This window comes from Kwoniella bestiolae, chromosome 5, assembly GCF_000512585.2.
Source record: "Kwoniella bestiolae CBS 10118 chromosome 5, complete sequence".
Classification (NCBI taxonomy): domain Eukaryota; kingdom Fungi; phylum Basidiomycota; class Tremellomycetes; order Tremellales; family Cryptococcaceae; genus Kwoniella; species Kwoniella bestiolae.
Window position 1 is genome coordinate 1,828,386 of NC_089245.1, and position 18,215 is coordinate 1,846,600.

Below are 18,215 nucleotides of genomic sequence, written 5' to 3' on the forward strand. Positions count from 1 at the left end.
CCACCACTCAAAGCAACGCTTGGGACACCTATCGTGGGAAATTGGTTTCCTGTGCCTCCCTGGAACCACTATTCCGGATCCACCACAGGTCTGCGGATGATCTGCGTGGTGATTGTTCTTGGTCACACACACACACACACATCCACACACGATCCAGGTAGACACACAAACAAGTCCAGTGCATACACTTGAAACTCTACGCCCTGATCATCAATTCAGTATCTCGTCATCCGTCATTCGGATTTTGCGCGTCAAAGATAGGAAGAGGTACTAGTACATGCTCCGAAGCACCACACCACGATCACATGTTCTTGGATGCGCTCAGTGCTGGTAACGCTTGGTCGGGATGTTTTTGTTCTTGGATGTCCCTTCCCGGAGGGTAAAGTGATAAGGAAAGTGATAAGTCTTACTGCGCTGATGCACAGCAGATATGCATGTCGCAGAGAAAAGGTACTTGGGTAATTCCTTAGTACTTTTTCTATTACTCTGTTGCCAATTCCGATCATGGCTTTCTGGTACATATGTTGTCTCTCGAGCGCAATCGACCAGGCTTAAGTAGGACGCCATAACTCATCGCGACAAGACTGATCGGGCGTGTCCTGTCGAGGTGGAGTAAACAACACACTACTAAACATACACACACACACACACAAGCAAACAGACAAACACGCCATACATGATCATATTCTCCTTTCCTTCCCTTTGAATGAAACAAAGGAAGGAACCCGATAATCGCGATCACAATTACGATCACCAATGATTGGGTGGGATGGGATAATTACTTTTCTTCTTCAAAGGCACTTTGATGTTCTAGCCTGAGAGCACAGCGCCGATGGTTCGCCATATCATCCTTTAATGGGCAAGAAAGGGAAGAAAGAAAACACTGAAGTGAAAGAGATGGGATCCCCGCTGCGGTTCATACATCCCACTCACCGACTTGTCTATGTATTTCTTGAATGTCTGTTGAAGTATAATCACGCTTTTTTTCACACACACATCTCTCGGCTCAGGCAGCTGATCGATCGACTTCAACCCACACTCACTGCGAGCTTTCCGGATTTGGATCATTAAGTGAAGGCTCCCGCTTCAACGCGCATAGGATATATAACTTCTCTATCTCGTAACACAACGCTCTTTATCATTTCGCCGCTACGACCTATCGTCTTATTCTCACAGACCGAAGGAACGGATTCGAGCAAGATGTCCAATTCGACTATATCAGCGGGAGAGGCAGCAGCAGGGATGGATGTAAATACCATACTGTGGAAACAGATGGGAGCGAACGTAGATGACACGACTGTGGGTAATATTCTGCGTACTAAGGGAGGATTACACTGGATTCTGATGGAGTTTGGGGGGCAAATAGTGGTACGCGATCGTAGGAACCGTACTTCAATCCCTCATCGTTTCTTCGATCTTATCAAACACGACCAGTTATTTTGGGTATTTCACTCAGACGGATTCTATCTGGTTGTTGGAGGCTGTGGGTTTAGGCGCGATCTTATCTGTGTGAGTGGCTTATCTGTCGGCCTTGCCAAGCAAGAGCTGATCAGTGATTCTTCAACGTAATAGCGGAGCACTAGGCTTGACCAGTGCGCAGGTGAGTGCCTGTTACGAGTTGACCTTCTGCGAATTTGAGCCTGATTATCCCACCCTGATCCTAGGCATACCACCTGGTGTATGAAAATGAACATAATATAGCCACGCACTTCCGATTCCTCATGTTTGGCGATATGTCGCATCTCCTCATTGGAGCGATCTTCAATGCGGCAGGTGCGAGCTATTACGCCTACAGGGCTTGGAGGGTAAGCATAACCATCCCCTGTCTTGGTTACAAACAGTATTGGGGACTCCATGCTGAATTTTCTTTTACCTTCAAATTTTTGCGATGACAGATGTCAGGTAACAAATGGTGGATCCTTCCTCCATTCGCTATTGGCATTCTAGCGCAATTTGTCGTAGCTATCGTGTAAGTTTATCAATTCCCTTCAAGGGTGAGACCTGATTGATCCTGTGCTGACAATGGGATGGATCTGGACAGTGCGGTAGGACACGGTTTCAAAATGCCCAAACTGACCATCGAGGCCGTACGAGACCTTCCGGGATTTATGGAAGGGACGATCACATGGTTCAGAGCTTGGGGGGCTATCACCTGTGCTGTTGATGGGACGCTGTGTCTGTTCAGTGAGTGGGACTGTACATCTACGTAGTGTAATACACCTGTTGAAAGATCTCAGCTGATCTCTTGGGATTCCCTTCAGTGACATTTATGCTGTTCAAGTCTAAACAGGGGATATTCCATAATCAGGAGAAACTGTTCAAGAGGTTGATCTCTCTGGTATACGAGACCATGTTAGTTTTTTCCTCCGTCTTGCCTCTTCTCTTGAAACGGCGCGGGCTAATAATTTACCTGTTATGCGGACTGTAGGATGCCTCCTGTCCTCTGTCTCCTGATATTGGAATCATGTAGCGGTATACCCGGTTCACCACTGAGTGAGTGACTTTTCACCCCATCTATTGAGGACACTGTATCATCTCGCTGATCGTCGGATGCTGTGGTCCGTGGTATGCGTCTACAGCCGACTTCCGGAGGATATTCACCTCGATCCTCCCCGTCCTATACTATCATTCCGTCCTATCCACCCTCGTGGGCCGAAAGACCATTCAGAAGATCCTAAATCGAAAACTAGGTGCAGAGGGATTAGAACAATTATCAGGTTCAGGTTCAGGGAGTGGCTCCGGTGGACATCATATCTCGAAATCTGGTGGGAGGGTCCATGTCAGTAGACCAAGGGGCGGAGAGAAAGACGTAGAATTGGGGAATGTTAGGAGTCCATATACGCCCAGGAGCCAGTCCGGAGGACCAATCGTTCATGTGAGTGTACCTGTCTTCCCAGTGTAAGAAATAAGCTTATTATATCGGGCGAATCACAGGTCGAGACTGAACAAACTACCACTACGACCGGACCAGACGGATATGAGATCCACTTGCCCACACTGGGTATGAATAGAAATAGATTATCGAGCGATCAGATCGGAGTGAACAGTCCAGATAGTGTTAGTTGGGAAGGTCCAAACAATCAGAAATGGGAATCTACAGATAGGTTATACGATGGGACGGGTCGTGCGGCATAACCTCATGTCATGGAACGAGTATGTAGTGTGGTTAGGTGTAGGTCTACGCTCTTGTATGCGGCTCCATGTAGAATATACCCTTATTGAAATTTCACTTATTGTATGGTATGTATCTCATGATTTTTAACTAAACTCGAAAAGTGAGAAAAAGAGTTGTCAAAGTGTCAATATTAGGAATTCTTACGAATATCTTGAATCAGCTTTTGTCGGACGCTGGAGTTAGTAGGTAGGGCTTGTAGATGCCCATCTTTGGAAAGAACACTTGAAGATTAAGGTGTACACATTTGATCGGTGCATCATCGTTGTTTGACATTCGCAGGGATACAAAGCACTCGGCCTCCCCTGACATTCACCTTTCCCTCCCCGTCCCTTTATACGATGTTAAGCGTGCTATCGTGCCAAGAGTCGTCGTTTACTGACCAGGTACGAAGACTGTTTTGGCGACTTTGTTCTTCTCGAATAGTTGATAGTACTATAACAGCAGAGGCTAATCATCAGCACATACGATCGACCGTCTTAATCGGCCCAATACCCAACAGACAGAATAAGAAATAACTACTTACTTCCTCTGCTTGACTGAATCCTACTTTATTTTCGATGAAGCTCTTGAATATATCTTGATTGGCTACTAATACATCCAAGGCGGGTTGATAGAATGTTCGTACAGAGCATCGACCGAATTGGAGCTTTACGCTGATCAAAGATTACAATTAAAGTCAACATTTAAAAGACAAAAGCTAGAACTTCGTCGACGTCTCACCCCCTCGCACACTTGACAATCCCCGCTCCTCAGCACCCATTGCCCCTGATCACGTCCACACCACACCGATCAACCTCCTCGTCTCCCCTTGAGATATTCTCGCCCAAACTCACTTCTTATCGTACAACCCCCCACCATTCAACCCGATCTTCTGACTATGTACTCCCACACTACTAACAGCCCCATACGGCCTAACAATATCCAAAGCAGTTAACAGAGCCCCCTCGTGCCCTACCACCTCCAACACCGCGTCTGCCCCTCTACCATCCGTTGCGTCTTGTATTGCCTTCTTGAGGTCGGAGGAAGGGAGCGCGATGGCACCGTGTTTCTCGGCTAGGGAGAGCCGAGAGGGGGTTAGGTCGGTGGCGTATACTTTGGAGAAGAGGGTGAGGGCCGAGGAGATTGCGCAGAGACCGACCTGGTATGGGGGTTGGGATTTAGTCTAGGGTTTCCTCTTTTCGTTGTATCCACAATATCAATTTCTGAGATGAATGAAAGTATGGTATGAAGGGACAATTGTGAATAATAAGGTAAATAGTCATATGAAGTAGAAGCCTTGTCTATAAGATGACCTGTAACCTGTGTCAAGAAGAGTAAGTGGACTCACAGGCCCACAACCAATAACAACGCATACCCCATCCTTCTTTCCCTCCCCCGCTAACCCAGCATCCAAAAGATTCCTAGCATTCGCAGCTGCACTGTACCCCGTCGGCAATATATCCGCCATGAGCAACATCAGTTCGTCGGGCAGTTCAGCAGGTTTCCTGAACACGCTTCCGTCGGCTAGGGGAATTCGAACGTATTCTGCCTGGCATCCTTGGAGATTGGGGGTACCGAATAATTGGGATTGGGCGCAGCGGGCGGTATGTCCTGAGGAACAGTACCAGCATGATCCTGCGTGTAGTACAGTATAGGTGTTAGTACTTAGTTGGTGTTCTGCTGTAATAGATCGTAGGTCACTAGCAGAGCAGAGGAAAGACATACCGCAAGAAACAGTGAATGGTACAGCGACCACATCTCCCACTTCAAACTTCCTCACTCCCTTACCCTTCTCCACGATCGTCCCCACCACCTCGTGCCCCATGATGTAGTCTTTACCTGCATCTTCGTGTCCCCTATAGAGATGTAGGTCGGAGCCTGAGCGAGCAAATATCCATATAAGCCAGTGGGCCTCACCACCCTATCCCTGTGACTTGAACAGCAGTGGACAGGAAGGTGAGGTTTCGAGGTGCTCACCGCATAATCCGGCTAGATGCACTTTCAACAAAACATCACCATCCCCCTGCAACTTTGGGGTAGGTACTTCCTCCACTGCGACTTTGAAGGGCTGCTTGAAGATTACAGCTTGCATCGTGGAGGGGGTGGACATGTCGAATCAAATATCGCTGTTATAAGGGGGGGGGAGCTATTGAGTTGTCCTTCGATCTGACTTGCGTTGCTACCACTCTATCGTTCGAAGAACAGATATGATTTGGAACAGTGATCTTACTTACTCTATGTGGCTCGACTTTGACTGGCTCGTGGTTCGCCCAGAATGCAGGAATGCAGAAATGTAGAAACCAGAACGAAAGTGGGCATTTGTTGTTGAATTGGTCGCCCACTTACTAGTAGTATCTTTCACTTGGCTTGCGAGGTGAATTAAAGTATCGGCTATAACCGTCAATCAACCCTGGGCGGATCATCGGCCAATTGATCCGGAACGAATATCCAGTCAAAGTTCATACTAGTAGATAGCAACGCTGGTCATTTGGAAAGACAAAACATCATAACGTTCATATTCATATTCCATTCCAACTCATAAATCAAAGTCATCACAAAGCTAAAAGTCGTTAAAAACACAAAAACACATGTAACAAACTCCTATATATCCTATTTCCTATATCTTATTCCCTATTTCCTATAAATATATATAAATATGTATTCCTATAGATACCTAACCCCTATCCCCTCCGCGGCGTACCCATCGGCACAGGCGGCGCATCTTCCGCCAGTCTAAATTCGAATCCCCCCAACCCCTCACTGGAGGTACTTACCCCCCTATTACTTGCATTGGTAGGTACGTTGGGCGTCGGTAGATCCGCCAGATCTTCAGTGTTGGGCTGGACGAATGGGAAACTCCCTAGAAAACTATCCGCAACTGATGCTTGAGTTTCTGGACGTTGTTTCTTCCCCGCGGGAGTGCCTGTGGGGGTTACGAGGGATTTCGAGTTGGGGTTGTATGCTGTAGATGGGCGGGAGAATGACATGTGTTCCAAGGTATTGGTAGAAGTAGATTGAGGAAGGCCGGAATGGGTGGTTGGGAGGGCCGAGGAAGAGTTGGGAGGGATCATTGGGAAAGAACCTAGGACGGAATCGGCGAATGATTTGGATGATCCACTGGAGTTTCTCTGACCCCCTGTAGGCGGTGGGAGAGGTAGTTGTGACGACGATGTATTGGGATGTCCAGTCGATATGGCCGAAGCGAGATACCGACCTGTACCCATTGTAGATACCGAGTTCCTATCGTATGCTAAACTGCCCATGGAGAATCGTAGGTCCTGTGATCCCGCCGAAGAAGGTTCAGCAGATCTCAGACCTTCTTCCAAATCCTCTTCATTATACCTATTACTTATCGGCGTCAGGGTCCGAGTGGTAGCTTGAGAAGAATTGAATGACCCCGCAGTAGGTGAGAGTACCTTCTGTTGCTGCTGTTGTTGTAAGGCATTTTCATCTTTTACAGGCGATAGTTGACCATTGATGGTGGGGCTCAACCTCTCGATGGAATGGGGTTTACCAAATTGCACTACCTCGGCTTGTTGCAATCTACCGATCTGGACTTGTTTGCTGGTGACTATCTTGGGTGCGTCGAGGTGGACATCAGATTGACCAGACCAATAAGACGGAGCAGCCGAGTTTCCAGAAAGGAATGAATCTCTATATTGACTTGTCGAGCCGGATCCGCTAGGCGATCGTTGATCGCTCAGGAAGGAATAGGCAGAGGGTGTTCCCAAGTTCGTGCCATTTCCATTCGTAGTGGGTGGATTCAGTCGCAGATCGAGATCGGGTGCTCTGGCAGGTCGTCTGGGGTGGAACAAGTTCTGTCGAGCAGCATCTAAAGCCTTTGCAGCTGCACTCTGGTTGGATGGACCATCAGGTGCAGATTTTTTTGATAGTGCCTCGTCAGATCTGGAAGGTGGGATATACTGGATAGGTATTATATTGGCTGTACCTCCACTTCCCATCGTGGATATACTTTGTCTATCGGAGAATGGATCATTACTGTCGTTCTTGTCCACATGGATGGTACCTCTAGATCCATCGTAGACTCTGATGGTCGCACCATGATCATCGTAATATTCTGCGTTGACTGGAGCAGGAGGTAGAGGTGATCTGGATCTGGCAGCGGATGGAGGTCGTTGGGGTAACGAGCTTCTGGAATGAGCTGAACCAGGTTGAGGAGAAGGCGGTTGGGAGAGTTGGAATCCTGCTGATTCGGCTTTTCGAGCTCTCGCTGCTAGTGCTTCGAGTCTGGCGAGATCACGACGCTGGGCAGATCAACAAACTGGTCAGCTCTGGTACATTTGAAGCACATAACTACATCTCCTTCAAACGACAGAGAATCGATCCTAGACATGGAATCAATCTTATTTATGGTGAAAGCCAAACTCACCTTCTTACGTCTTAGCCACCAGAACAACCCCAAACTAGCAATAACCAAAACAGCCACTACAGGACCAGCTATAGCACCTGGGTTGACGCCCTTGGATTTTGAGGAGGCAGATTTTATACAATTGATTGTAGGACATTGATTACATGTTCTACACCGATGGCAATACGAGATCAGCGAATTATTCTTTCTTTTCTAGGTACGCACGACGAGAGACGATCTTTCTAGTATGAACTAAGGGAGGGCGGAGTACTCACCTAGAAGTCAATATACATTTCTCCTCAGCCGCACAATTACATTGCGGTGTAGCCTCATCGCATGATACGCAACCATCTCTCCGCCAGTGATCTAGTCGGGGTGAGATATGGTGTGAAGAGTGCATGGTGGGGGTGGTTCCTCTAGGTCTGATTGGATGTAATGTTCAACCTGAGATGGTGTCTAGGGCTGCAGTACAGGTTTTTTTCTGTTTTTCAAGTGATCCTCGTGCTAAGCGGGGAGGATATGTGATTGGGTGAAGTGCCGGCGATAATGTAATGAACGTAGTGTGTCCTAAATGAGCGTTTAGATGTTTGCCTCGATCCGATTGTATAGGTGACAGCTATGTGATGTGTCGATATGACAAGGTAGGATTGGTCTAGCGTTGTAGCAGTGCTTGATGGATTGATATCCTCTGAGTATGAGATCGAATGGAAATCTCACTCTAACCTAGTTGTATTGAATGGGAGAGGTCGATAAAAAGATATGGTACGCCGTTTCGTTTGATATGTCGTCAAGTGGCTAAAGGAGTGTCAATGTTATCGTATCAAGTGGTGAGAGATATGAAAGGATTGTTGAAGAGAGGTATGAAAGGGTGATGGTGTTTCGAATGATGTTTCGGTGGTGGTGGTGGTGCTGATCTACAGTAGAGTGATGGTATGATATGCAATCTGTCGGTGTGATATGACTGTTGTTGATGATGTTTCTCGTTACAGATTCAATCCGAAGGATTGTGTTGTTGTTGTGCCCTCTTGCTACTTCGTCGTTGATGAAAAGCTGAAGGAGGTCGGATGATCCAAGCGTATTTTAGTGCCCGCACAGACACAGACAGTTATACCTTTTACACAGCTCCAGGCTTTTTTACTTTATCCTTTGGTCCGTTATTCGTTTGATTCGTTGGGAGAGTGATAGCGATGGGACCTGCCCGTATGTATCCAAGCTAAGACTATTGTCGATGTGATGAGATGAGATGAACGACGAGAAGACGATCAGATGATGAAGAATGAAAGTGAAGGTGTTGATTTTGCACAGCACGTCAATCGATGAAAATCAACGTGAAATGAAAAGAAAAAAGACGCGTCGACTGTTCTCTTCTTTCTTGTTCATCCAACGTTGGTTTCAGCTTTCAAGATCTACTCTGAAGGACCGTCTGAATGGATGGATGCATACGACTACTGTGCTCTACTCTACTCTACTCTGTGTAGTACATACATACTAGGCTACGAGACGATCCCCCACCCATCACCCTAGTTTGAGATGTCGGAGCTAAAATGCCAAAGCCAAAGCCAAAGCCAAGAAAAGAACAAAAAGACAGAGCCTGGAACCTGTCACAGTTGTGATCACCCTCGCCCTGACTTGAGCAGCAACTCTCTTTCCATGTCACACCCATTTCAAATTTACTGTACATATCACATATCACATATCACATGATTACTCGAGTATATATTGAGCATGCACGCAGAAGGACATTCCGACTCTTGCTCAATGACTTCGATGCATCACGATTTATCTTTAATACTAATTCAATCCTAGCATAATAAAACACTTATCCCCACATTACTGCAAGCATATCCACCATTTACTAATATCACACCAATCAGCTCATCAGCGAACTATACTTCTGGAATTGGTAAGGAGATATCAACTCACAGTAATAACATCAGGTTTCTCCCTCTTGGTGAACTCCTTCAATTTACTAGTAGCCAGCGCGACCTCAATGAGAGGCTTCAATCCATCCTGAGCGTCCAGCCCATATTCACTCTCATTCTTAGAGTATTTCTCAACGTATAATCGCACGGTAGCTCCTGAAGAACCAGTTCCACTCAATCTGAAAATGATCCTCGAACCATCTTCAAACTTGATGTATAATCCTTGTTTCTTCGAGACGGACCCATCGATGGGGTCGGTGTATGAGAAATCATCGGCTTCTTTAACTTTGAAGGAGGTTTCAGAAGTGGTCGCCTTGAGAGATTGTCCCACAAAGTCAGAGGAGGCGAAGAGCTTTCGGAGGTGGTCCATCATTGCTTCGGCACCTTCGGATTCACATTCTTCGTAGTCGTATCTACGTACAGGGATCAGAACTGCTTTGGTACCGTGGTGCAGAAGAAAGTGAGCAGACGAAAGATCACCCACCTGGAGAAGAAGCTTCGTCCGTATTTCTTCCAGTGTTGCATCAAGACGTCGTTGATACCTGATCCGGGCTTCTCCTTGTTGGCAGCGGCGAGGATAGAGAGCCAAGCTATAGATGTATTTTCTGATCAGCTTATACTTTCTACGCGCCATCGTAAGCTGAAGAATAACTTATGTCACCCACCAACGATAGCCCAGACACCGTCCTTCTCTCTGATGTGATCAGAACCAGTACCGAAAGATTCTTCACCACAGATAGAAAGTCTACCGGCATCCATGAGATTACCGAAGAATTTCCCTATAACACGACAGGTGCATGAGCTCCCATTCCACAACGAGCAAAAAGAGGAAAAGAGTAGCTCACATCCAGTAGGAACCTCAAACACCTCTAATCCCTTATCCTTAGCAACGATATCAATAGCTCCGGAAGTAGGCATAGATCTAGCTAAACCTTTAACACCAGACTTGAAGTATGGGATAGCCTTCTCCGCCCAGTCGGCAATGATAGCAACCGAATCAGAGGGAGTGACGAAAGCCCCCTTCCCATAAATCATATTTCTATCGCCATCTCCATCAGAGGCAGCTCCAAATTCGATATTCTCTTTCTCGACCCTCTCGACTAACTCGTGAGCGTAGGTCAAGTTGGGGTCGGGGTGAGATCCACCGAAATCTGGTTTGGGTACACAGTTTTGGATGGAGCTTTCGTCCAATCCCAATTCATCTACGAAGATTGCTCGGCCGTAGGGACCGGTGACACCGTTGAGGGCGTCGAAGAGGACGGTAGGTTTGGGAGAAGTGGTGTGTAACCAGTTCTTGATAAGGTCAAAGTCGAAGATGTCCTTGAGGAGTTGGATGTAGTTTGATACGGGGTCGACAATGGTCACTTTGATGGGTCCGTGAGTGAATTCACCAGTCTTGGAGAGGTCGAGCTGGGGAAGTAAAGCATACAATCAGCAGGTGTATAAACGTTTATGGTCAAAGCGTCAGGGTGAACTGCACTCCACTTACATCAGGAAGTTGAATTTGCTTGTATTCCTTGATAGTCTCGGTGATCTTGTGGATGGCGTTGGTGACTTCCTCAGGAGCTGGACCACCGTTGGAAATGTTGAACTTGATACCGAAGTCGTTGTCGGGACCACCGGGGTTGTGAGAGGCAGTCAAAAGGATACCACCGTCGGTCTTCAATGATCGGATCAAAGCTGATACGGCTGGGGTGGAGAGGATAGCATTTTGACCGAGGATGACGTGCTTGATACCGTTGGCGGCACCGATTCGAAGGATGATCTGGACGGCTTCGGGGGACTGGGCATAACAATGAACAAGATTAGCATCGAGGTTGAACAGCATCAATGTTAAGTAGGCAAAGGGTCAAGCACGGGGGCAAGGTGATGAGCAGAGTTCGAGACGAGCAGACACTCCACTCACAAAGTATCGTCCATCACCACCAACAACAAGGGTTTTACCCTCCGGTCCACCAGGCATAGCACTCAAGGTAGCCTGGATGAAGTTCTCCGTGTAGTGTTCTTGTTGGAACACCTTGACCTTCTTTCGAAGACCGGAGGTACCGGGTTTTTGGCCTGAGAAGTAGGGTGGAGACGATGTCAGTACATGATTAAGCAAGCATCAGGCATAAATTGAAACTGAGACCGTCTATACTGCATGATCATGTGCCGTGTGGGGTACAAGAGAGATGAGGACCAACTCACCAGAGTAGGCTTTGGTTTGAACAGTTTGAATATCGGACCTGTGGTAGAGTACATGGTGTGTGAGCTGAAATGCTATATTCAGGATTGCGTTTGCTCGCGAGAACACTCACATTGTGTATGATTCTGCAAGTCTAAGTTGTAGAAGAACGAAGAGAAGAGGAAGATGAAGGTGAGAAAGTGTGACAGGTGTTTATAGGAGCTGTCAATGTGGATGTGGATGTGGATGTGGGACGTGGTGTGGGGTCTCGCTCAGTTCACTCAACGACGTCAGATCATCCCTTACCGCTAATTCAGGAACATACGCCACCGACCACGTGGATACTCTGACCTACCCCACTGTACTAGGTAATAGGTAATCCCGAATGTGGCATTATTTTTCAATCCCAAATCAAGTCGATCACTCTTGAAAAGTTGAAAGATACGAGTACACGAGTAAAGATAAAAAAGTTAAGCGTAAAATATACACAAACCTGCTACTTCTCACCTCACTTCTCCACCCACCCACCCCTCTCGACAATCAACAGAATGTCAGAGATCACCTCCTTCCCACCTCCTCCAACGGCCCTCTCCATCCTCCTCCTCGGATCGGGAGGTCGAGAACATGCCCTAGCCTACAAACTCGCCCAATCCAAACGGGTCTCAAAGATCTACGTCTGTCCAGGAAACGGTGGCACAGCCCTAATGGGAGGGAAGGTATCCAACCTCTCTATCCCATGGGGTCCTCCACCCTCGTTCTCACCTATCATCGAATTCGCCCAGAAAGAAAATATAGATCTAGTTGTACCTGGCCCGGAGCAGCCCCTGGTAGATGGAGTAGAAGGGGCGTTCAAGAAGATTGGTATCCCCGTATTTGGACCTTCCCCAGCTGCAGCTATGTTAGAGGGATCCAAATCTTTGTCTAAGGAATTCATGTTCCGACATAATATCCCCACTGCGCAATTCCGCTCATTCACTTCCAACCAATATTCACAGGCCGTGGGATATATCCAGTCCAACCCATTCTCATCTGGACGATGTGTGATTAAAGCGTCTGGTCTGGCTGCGGGTAAGGGAGTGTTGATACCCGAGACCAACGAGGAGGCTTTGGAAGCTTTGAAGAGCGTTATGGTAGATAGAGAATTCGGAGATGCGGGTGACGAAGTTGTAGTTGAAGAATACCTTACTGGACCGGAAATTAGCGTACTGGCTTTCTCAGATGGATATACTATCATTCCTATGCCTGCTGCTCAGGATCACAAGAGGATAGGAGAGGGGGATAGCGGACCTAATACAGGTGGGATGGGGGCTTACGCTCCTGCTCCTGTGGCTACTAAGGAGGTTATGGAGAGAGTAGTGAAGGAGAGTTTGGAATCTACCATCAAGGGAATGAGAGAGGATGGTGAGTTTGACCTCTTTCATAACTAAGAACTCTCGAATGAAAGGTAGTGAGGGATGTCAGTCGCTGACATATATCTTTGAAATGACATAGGCTACCCCTTCGTCGGTATGCTCTTCACTGGATTCATGTTGACTCCCGATGGACCAAAGGTACTAGAATACAACGTTAGGTTCGGTGATCCCGAGACTCAGGCTTTGATGTTGCTTTTGGATGATGAGACTGATCTTGCTGAGGTGATGCTGGTTAGTGCTCTTGTTCTCTCCCTCCAATTGATACCACCTGTAATCGATCGTTGCGAAAGGAGGAAGCTGATCAATTGAAATGATGCTTAGGCCGCCGTGGAAAGACGACTTGACTCTGTCAAACTTGGTTACAGAGATGGATATGCCGTCTCAGTCGTTCTCGCCTCAGAAGGATACCCAGGTAAATACCCCAAGGGTGTACCAATGACTATCAACCCTGATATGCCAACGGGTGAGTGATACCCACTTTCATGTCCACAAACAACGCTCGAAGTCTTACGCTAATAATCATACCCTCCCCAGGCGTCCACGTCTTCCACGCCGGTACAGCCATCAAGGACGACACGGGCGTCACAGACGGTGGTCGAGTGCTCGCCGTCTGCGCATCAGGCTCAACACTCAGAGAAGCAGTCGATCTCGCCTATGCGGGTGTCGACCAGATCTCATGGAAAGGCAAGACCTACAGACGAGATATAGCTTATCGAGCCCTTTCCTCTGAACCCACCCCTTCTTCCCAATCCGCCCCATCCGGAGGATTAACCTACGCCGCAGCAGGAGTATCCATAACTGCAGGAAACGATTTAGTGGAAGCTATCAAACCCGTTGTGAAAGCCACGCGAAGACCCGGTGCAGATTCCAATATCGGTGGATTCGGTGGAGCCTTCGACCTCGCTGCATGCGGATACGAAGACCCAATTTTGGTATCTGGTACCGACGGGGTTGGAACCAAATTGCGAGTGGCGCTGGATTATGGGAAACACTCCACGGTTGGTATTGACCTGGTGGCCATGTCGGTGAACGACCTGATCGTGCAGGGTGCCGAACCGCTCTATTTCTTAGATTACTATGCTTGTTCCAAGCTTGACGTACCTGTCGCTACCGACGTGATCACTGGTATAGCTGAGGGGTGTCTCCAAGCTGGATGTGCGTTGATTGGAGGGGAGACAGCAGAGATGCCGGGAATGTACCATACAGACGATTATGATCTGGCCGGATTCGCTGTAGGTGTGGTAGAACGAAGACAACTTCTCCCCTCGAACGATATTAGGGAATCCGACGTTCTCATTGCCCTATCCTCTAGTGGACCTCATTCCAACGGTTATTCCCTTATTAGGAAGATCGTGTCCCTCTCTGGACTGAGTCTGACGGACAACGCCCCATGGGTTAGGGGGAGTCAGAAAGTTGGAGACGCCTTGTTGGAACCTACCAAGATATACATCAAGTCGCTCTTACCGGGAATCAAGAAGGGTTTATTCAAGGGAATGTCACATATCACAGGAGGGGGATTCACCGAGAACATACCTAGGATATTTGATGGTGATTTGGGTGTAGAGTTGGATCTAGACAGTTATAATTTACCGGAAATTTGGAAATGGCTCATGAAGACTGGGCAGGTCGAGGCGAAGGAGATGGTCAGGACGTTCAATTGTGGGGTGGGGATGGTTATTGTTGTTGATAAGTCAAAGGTGGATGAGGCGTTGAGTAGTTTGAGAGAGAATGGAGAGGAAGGGTGGGTTATTGGACGGGTGGTGGCTGGGAAGGGGGTTAGGTATACGGGGTTGGAGAGGTTTGGGCAGTAGGTCAGAATGGCTTAATAGATATAAGATATTTTAGGATCGTGGATATTCAGGTAGAAATTGGAAGAAGTATCGTTTGGGAATTCATTGTGTATGCATTTTTGACTGGACTGGACTATCTCCTCGAGCAGATGCATGGAGCATGAGAGGGGAGATGGACCAGCATATATTGCAAGACTGAAGAAGACAGGAGGTATCATACGGTTATATACGGTGCCACTTGAATGAGCGTAGTATCGACGGAATCAAATATTCATCAATTCAACATTCAACCTCGTTCCTCTGTATCTCTTTCGTTCATCTGTTGAGTGATCCCCCTTCCAATATCCATCATCAAGCTGCAAAACTAAAGACATATTCATCTCACCTCATCTCTTGTATAGTCTGTACTCGTTCCCACCCGTTCCCACCCACCCACATCCACAATGTCCCAAGCCCATCGACCAACCTGGAATCCCACCCAAGGCCGAGAGACCAAAGCAGGTTCCCAACAAATATCCAAGCTCTCTCTAGCCTCCCACACGAAACTCAAATTCCGTCAACCGGGGCAAACAAATACCTCTGACGTGGCACGGAGAGACCTGAAAGCGGAATTGGCAGCTGCTGAGCGGAATGCGCTCGAGAAGAAGAGGAAGAGTCAGGGATTACCGCCTCTCCCTCCTTTAGAAGGGGCGTTGAGGATAGGTAATGGAGAAAGAGAGGACGATGAGGTGGCTGCGAAGCGACGGAAAGTGCTTGAAGAGGCGGCTGAGCTGGATAGGGATGAGGAGAGCGATGAGGAGGAGGTGAAAGAAAAGGGGAAGGGGAAGGAGGTGGATGGTGCGGGAGATGAGTGAGTTTAGGGCATTGCTGCTTTTCTTGCTCTTTTGCAAAAGATATTCGCTCCTTTCCTGCTCCAGTGTGGGAAGGGTTACGATTGGTATGTGGGTACGAGAATGGGAGTGCTGATGTCAACGGTGTATATTCAGCGACGATGACGACGACGACGATGATGATTCAGACGACGACTCGGACGACGAAGATGATACGGCTGCGCTGATGGCTGAGCTGGCCAAGATCAAGCAGGAGAGAGCAGAGGAGAAGGCTAGACTGGTGAGTGGTTCTGGTTCTTCTACGTTGTGACCACGACATTTGTCTCTCATCACCAATTAACAAGCACATCTCACCATTCATCCTCCTATCAATATACACTGAATGACTCATCGCTAAACCTCCTACACGCAACAGGACGCAGAATCCGCCTCCTCCTCCGCCCAATCGCGCGAAGCTGAAATAGCCCTTGGAAACCCCCTGCTCAACCTTCAAGCTGCCCTCGGACAATCCCCCTCTACACCTTCCACTCCAGCGTCCAGTACAGCAGGCGCGGGGAGCTTCACCGTGAAGAGGAGGTGGGACGATGATTTGATTTTCAAGAATCAGGCATCGGGGTTGAATGATAAGCCGAAAAAGGGGGAGTTCGTGAATGATTTGTTGAGGTCTGAGTTTCATAAGAAGTTTATGAATCGGTGGGTCATCGTGGTTCTTTCTACCTGAAAATCAACGGGCAAGGGGATTTGCATTGATGGATGTTTGCTGATTGATCTGTCGTGCGTAGATTCATCAAGTAATAAGCACTTACTTTCTTCTTTGGAGTTCGATATGATAACCTCGCTTGTCCTGGTTGATGTAGATCCATTTCCATCTGTGATATATATGCATGTTTTCATAACGAATCATTGAGACAAACAATCATCAAGTCATTACCATATCTGTATACAAAGCAGCTACCTCAAGAAGCAACACAAAAATAACACCGCGGTCAACGTATACGTTTAAGAACAGTGCCCACACCCTAATTACCCCCAGGAGCAGCAGGAGGGAAGAACCCTCTATCAGCCACTCCCCCCTCTCCCAACCCTACATCAGAAACCCCTTGACCCCCGGGAGGTAACCCACCATGAGCCATGTACCCCGACGAAACATGCCCTCCGTCACCTGCAGGGGTGGGTGTATAGGCCGCAAATGAGTTTTGGTGTGAGGGGGGTAAAGGGATGTTGGTAGCGTGGTGGGAAGTTGCTCTTTCAGCTGTGGTGGATGCTGGAGAGGTAGAGTCAATTACGTATGGGCTGGTAGATGACGGGGAAGGGGGTATGTCGGCTGCATGGGCCGAGTCGTGCAGGTGATGTGCACCCTCAGTTGAGGCGTGGGTATGACCCTCTGCGGGGGATCGCTCGGATGGTGAGAGGTGGGGTGATTCCTTTATATGTTTTTGAGAATGTTTCTCTTCGTGGTTATGCTTGTGTCCTTGAGTATGGGAATAATCGCCTTGTTCATCTGGTAGGGTCGTGATGACGTGTCCGGTCTTTTTCGATTCGCCTTCGATGATCTTGGTGGGGTTGTTGAGGATCTTACCGACTACGACGAAACAAACGTGATCAGTACATCACTATGAAAGGGAGGCTGAATATGAGAGAGAGAGATATGGACTTACCCACTTGCTCGACGTTACCTGAGATCTTATCACCTATTTTCGGTTTATGATCGACGAGCTCGTCTCTGGATGAGATATCAGGAGTCAACGAGTGGCAAAGGTGCAGGTGGTACCGCGTGTGGGTGTCATTCTTTGATATGGACGAACGACTTACTCGGTGTGTAGTCTGATATTTTGGTTTTGCGACATGGTGGGTTGACTTGAACGTTACTTGGCGTTAATGGTCAGTGATTGATTCAATTGGATAGGATAATTGATTAGTAGTGGTGATGATAAATGGGTCAGTATGTGTGATGCAATTATATATGTATGAGTCTCATAGTCAGTGAGTGATGGTCAATGACGGTGTTGTATGGGTCGTATATTTGAGTCGTTGTCTGATGGTGATGATGACACTTGAAATGGCATCGATCAACGCACAGACACGCACAGACACCCGCTATATGGTCCTTTGCTCTTACATGTCAGTCACTCGATGATTGTGGTTTCTGCCTCCCTCAGTCATCTCGTTGTGATGTATCTGTCGAGTGTGATAGACATATCCACGTATGGGTAGTATCGACTCGTATACAATTATAATGGTTCCACAAAAGATACCAAAGCAGTCAGTCTAATGAAGGGGAGATGGTTCCCAGTCGACGGGATCAAATTCCATTTATCCATAACCGCACTCAACCGTATCAGATCACGCTTAATACCTTATCTCTTACTCTACTGAGTGTATTTTCCAATAGACCTACAGTCATTTTCCAATCCTGGAGTCTCCATTCCAACATTCCACCATCACTCTTGGAAATAACATACAACATCCCAACACTTCTTTATCTCTCGATACAACAATCCTATACCCTTCACCCCCTCGAAACACTCAAAGCATCTTTTCCCCTTCTTCCCTTCTCACTTCAACAAGCTACCT

General features: G+C 47.6%; 7 protein-coding genes across 7 annotated transcripts; 3 read left to right on the plus strand and 4 right to left on the minus strand.

The window, feature by feature from the left end:
- Positions 1–1,200: 1,200 nt before the first annotated feature.
- I302_107069 (uncharacterized protein) lies at positions 1,201–3,135 on the plus strand (the record flags this gene model as incomplete). Its single annotated transcript, XM_019192280.1, has 10 exons — positions 1,201–1,299; positions 1,367–1,509; positions 1,573–1,600; positions 1,665–1,805; positions 1,896–1,969; positions 2,042–2,184; positions 2,262–2,352; positions 2,429–2,493; positions 2,580–2,875; positions 2,935–3,135. 10 exons carry the CDS (start codon positions 1,201–1,203, stop codon positions 3,133–3,135), a joined length of 1,281 nt encoding a protein of 426 aa, XP_019045277.1.
- A 412-nt stretch (positions 3,136–3,547) lies between these two features.
- I302_107070 (uncharacterized protein) lies at positions 3,548–5,264 on the minus strand (the record flags this gene model as incomplete). Its single annotated transcript, XM_019192279.2, has 6 exons — positions 3,548–3,607; positions 3,699–3,828; positions 4,009–4,313; positions 4,503–4,789; positions 4,880–5,032; positions 5,132–5,264. 6 exons carry the CDS (start codon positions 5,262–5,264, stop codon positions 3,548–3,550), a joined length of 1,068 nt encoding a protein of 355 aa, XP_019045276.2.
- Positions 5,265–5,835: 571 nt separating this feature from the next.
- On the minus strand, positions 5,836–7,923 carry I302_107071 (uncharacterized protein; the record flags this gene model as incomplete). The annotated part of the gene is made up of 3 exons (XM_019192278.1): positions 5,836–7,419; positions 7,545–7,692; positions 7,799–7,923. 3 exons carry the CDS (start codon positions 7,921–7,923, stop codon positions 5,836–5,838), a joined length of 1,857 nt encoding a protein of 618 aa, XP_019045275.1.
- Positions 7,924–9,437: 1,514 nt separating this feature from the next.
- On the minus strand, positions 9,438–11,686 carry I302_107072 (uncharacterized protein; the record flags this gene model as incomplete). The annotated part of the gene is made up of 8 exons (XM_065870398.1): positions 9,438–9,858; positions 9,930–10,035; positions 10,111–10,224; positions 10,291–10,855; positions 10,935–11,228; positions 11,352–11,423; positions 11,492–11,503; positions 11,633–11,686. The coding sequence occupies 8 exons, from the start codon at positions 11,684–11,686 to the stop codon at positions 9,438–9,440; spliced, it is 1,638 nt and encodes a 545-aa protein (XP_065726470.1).
- Positions 11,687–12,157: 471 nt separating this feature from the next.
- Positions 12,158–14,832, plus strand: I302_107073 (phosphoribosylamine-glycine ligase; the record flags this gene model as incomplete). Its single annotated transcript, XM_019192276.1, has 4 exons — positions 12,158–13,010; positions 13,101–13,252; positions 13,343–13,484; positions 13,556–14,832. The coding sequence occupies 4 exons, from the start codon at positions 12,158–12,160 to the stop codon at positions 14,830–14,832; spliced, it is 2,424 nt and encodes an 807-aa protein (XP_019045273.1).
- Positions 14,833–15,254: 422 nt separating this feature from the next.
- Positions 15,255–16,362, plus strand: I302_107074 (uncharacterized protein; the record flags this gene model as incomplete). Its single annotated transcript, XM_019192275.1, has 3 exons — positions 15,255–15,661; positions 15,798–15,921; positions 16,057–16,362. The coding sequence occupies 3 exons, from the start codon at positions 15,255–15,257 to the stop codon at positions 16,360–16,362; spliced, it is 837 nt and encodes a 278-aa protein (XP_019045272.1).
- A 298-nt stretch (positions 16,363–16,660) lies between these two features.
- I302_107075 (uncharacterized protein) lies at positions 16,661–17,488 on the minus strand (the record flags this gene model as incomplete). The annotated part of the gene is made up of 3 exons (XM_019192274.1): positions 16,661–17,223; positions 17,300–17,364; positions 17,454–17,488. 3 exons carry the CDS (start codon positions 17,486–17,488, stop codon positions 16,661–16,663), a joined length of 663 nt encoding a protein of 220 aa, XP_019045271.1.
- Between the last annotated feature and the right edge of the window lie 727 nt (positions 17,489–18,215).